Source organism: Melanostigma gelatinosum (assembly GCF_949748355.1).
Source record: "Melanostigma gelatinosum genome assembly, chromosome: 9".
NCBI classification, from domain to species: domain Eukaryota; kingdom Metazoa; phylum Chordata; class Actinopteri; order Perciformes; family Zoarcidae; genus Melanostigma; species Melanostigma gelatinosum.
In genome coordinates, this window is record NC_136642.1 from 17176136 (window position 1) to 17179234 (window position 3099).

The 3099-nt window shown below is 37.4% G+C and overlaps 1 protein-coding gene across 1 annotated transcript in view; it reads left to right on the forward strand.

Annotated features, from left to right (window-relative positions):
• The first annotated feature begins 1849 nt into the window (after nt 1-1849).
• The window catches only part of tmem147 (transmembrane protein 147), an 8299-nt gene continuing 7049 nt past the window's right edge, over nt 1850-3099 (forward strand). Inside the window, exons 1-2 of the mRNA XM_079275616.1 lie at nt 1850-1902; nt 2759-2861. Coding sequence (XP_079131742.1) covers nt 2785-2861 — 77 coding nt within the window. The 5' untranslated portion in view covers nt 1850-1902; nt 2759-2784. The remainder of the gene's footprint in view (nt 1903-2758; nt 2862-3099) is intronic.

A 3099-nucleotide genomic window follows, 5' to 3' on the forward strand; every position in this document is an offset into this window, starting at 1 on the left:
AAAAAGAAAGGCCTGTCCTCTGCACTGTCTCCAAGATCCATGTAAGATAGAATGACTTTCCTGTTGCATGCTGCCTTAAAATGTCTTCTTTGAATCTCTTTGCTGCCTCACTGGGATTTGAAAGAATTTTCCAATCTAAACAGAGTTTTTAAATTATTCCAATTAATACTGGATGAATTGATATGTAGAGAAACAATTTATTGCAGTAAATTATGTGATGATTAAATGATGTAACACACCTGGGAAGCCTCTCTCCTCAGTGGGATCCAGGTCAACTATCTCAGGAGCAGCCACATGTCCCTGAGAGGTGGCACGCAGTAGTTTGTGTTGCTGGCCCTTGTTGTCTCACTTCCCTGTAGTCTTGTCAACATGCTCACAAATCTATCTTCACTTCGGGAGGCACTTTCTGTGGTCACCACAACTTCTACCTCACCACTGTTCTGTGGTGTTCTTGGGTAAAGAGAAGCACGTTTTGTTATTGGGGCCAGTATATTTTATATTACATTACACATTCACAAAAACTCTGCAATTAGAAAAGAATGGTCATATAAATAGAATAGAATAGAATAAATCCATTCAAATTTCCCTCAAGACCAATATTCAGGATCATACAGGATCATCCACATTCAAAATGCTTTACATCTTTTGGCAGACTCCAGAGCCTAATGCTTAATGTCTGATGCACGACTAGTTGAGTGCTTGACAAATGTGACGTTTTAGTTCTGTAGAGCAATACCTCACGCACTCATCACTGAGAGCCTTGATTCTTGAAAAAGGGAACTCCTCTCCACACATCACACATTTCTGAGGTGGTCCAACTAGCTCATTACTGCATTCTGGTTGACGTGCCTCTAAACAAGATAATTTTAAAATGTAACAAGCTATACTTGTGTAAATGTTCATACTCTTGCCATTTTCATATGGGAACACCAATTTAAAAGTGAGGATCTTACAGGGTTCCAGATTCAGGTGTCTTTGGAGTGGTCGGATGAAAATTGTAGCATGACCAATCTGTGTTTGTGGATCTTTCAAATGTCTCACATGGTAACCCTCATTGGGACATGGTATGATGATCAGTTGGCGACCGTGTTGTTCTAGAGATTTTGAGCAACTCAAATCCTCCCCCGTCTGAGTTTTAGATATGCCTCTAAAATAAATTCTCTAAAGTCATCTGGATCAGTATGACTACCTGAAAATAACAATACAAACGAATTAAAAACTCTGAACTGAATTTGTACCTTCAAATGGGACATTTAAAAAAAATTTAAGGTGCTATAAAAATGTTTTTCTCAAAACTTCCACATGACTAATTCATAAGTTCATGACAAAAATGGGTAATATCACAATATTTGAGGTGCTACAAAAATATTTTTTCTCAATAATTCCATACAATGACTGATGTATATGTAATCAAGGCATCGTTGACTTAATAATTGTTAATAGTTGTTTAAAACATTTAATAATAACAATAAATAACCACAAAGAAATAAGAATAAAATAGAATATGATTGTCTGATTTATGTTTGTTTTTTATTTAAAAAATCTAAGAAAACACTTTGAATCTGTAGACTACTGCCTAATAGTCTTATTATTGCCATTTGATGACAATTGCTCATATATTGTAAGCCTAAAGTATATTTATTATTTTGAAGATTAAATGTTTTTCCACAAGTTTCAAAAAGTGCCCCCAATTTTTTGAAAATGCCCCTGGATTTCAGTTAGTGGGGGCAAAAATTGCCCCCCAAAAAATATGGAAATGTCCTACCCTGATCTTGTGGAACATATTGGTAAATTACTACTGGTGTAGTCGGACGCATTTGGAGGTTGAGCCGACTCCACTTCCGTTTGTCATTCGACAGCCCGTAGCACGACAACCTGCTTCTCCCGAGCTCTTCAAACCTAGTAAGTGCTGATACTGAAAGGCTCTGTTCTACAGTAGCTGCTATACTGTTTAAATGGTAGCTTAATGAAGACCAACACGGCAGATATAAAGTATCCTCGAGACCTCTACATACAGAAACGTGTCTCACGTTTAACCAGCGACAGGATTGCAAGTTAGTTTAGCTAACTTCAGCTCGTGCCCAGATTATTAATGTCCTCAATGACTTTAACGTTGTATAGCTGAATAGCTCTGTAAATTAAGTAAAACAGAAACCTGCCAAACATTTGTATTTGGCGATGACAGACTTGCTATTGTTTTGTAAACACTGTAAATCAGCCCGTTAGCCTGTTTGTGTCAATGTAGCTGCAGCACGACACGGTACAGGCGTCAGTGTAGCATCCTCTGAAACTGATAATTACTTTATATAAAGTAGGCTACAGTTGTTGTTCAGTAGACATAAACATGTAAAGTCAAAAAGTAAACAAATAATGAATGTGGCTACAAATCGTCATATGAGTGTTGAAACAATTAACGTTAATCGATTAGCCGATCAACCAGCAGCAATTTAGAAATAGATTTACAGTTTGCTGCTAACGTTACATTGTCTGCTTTTAGCTTCTCACGTGCAATAATATGCTGCTTTGTCTATCTTAGATGACACAGTGAGTGTATTGAATATTTTTAAGTTTGGGGCTCTTAGTCGGTCAAATCATGACATTGTTTTGTCTCCTTTGACCTCTAAGTTGTGATTTTCACTTATTTTTTCACTATTTTTCCACATTTAATAAAATATGTTTGTATTTAAAAAAGAAAAAAACCTGTGTCCTGTTGTATCAACAGTCCGTGAAGTCCTCTCTTCTTCCTCTTTCTCTCCAGGGAGCTGAGTTTTGTGACCAGACACCATGACACTGTTTCACTTCGGGAACTGCTTTGCCCTGGCCTATTTCCCTTACTTCATAACATACAAGTGCAGTGGCCTGTAAGTGTCTGTCTGAATCAGGGATCTGCAACATGTGTGGTGACTGACGCATGCTGTATATACTGTGTATGGTATCCATCAGTCCAGTCATGGCCAGTGAAGCATAGTTACAGTACAAGATGGAGAGAAAAACACTGTGTTGCACCACGTTGAAAAATCATTATTTCATTGTTTCTTTGTATTCCTCTGTTGTAGCAGCACATGCTCAGAGACTTAAGAAGTCTGTAAATAATCCACT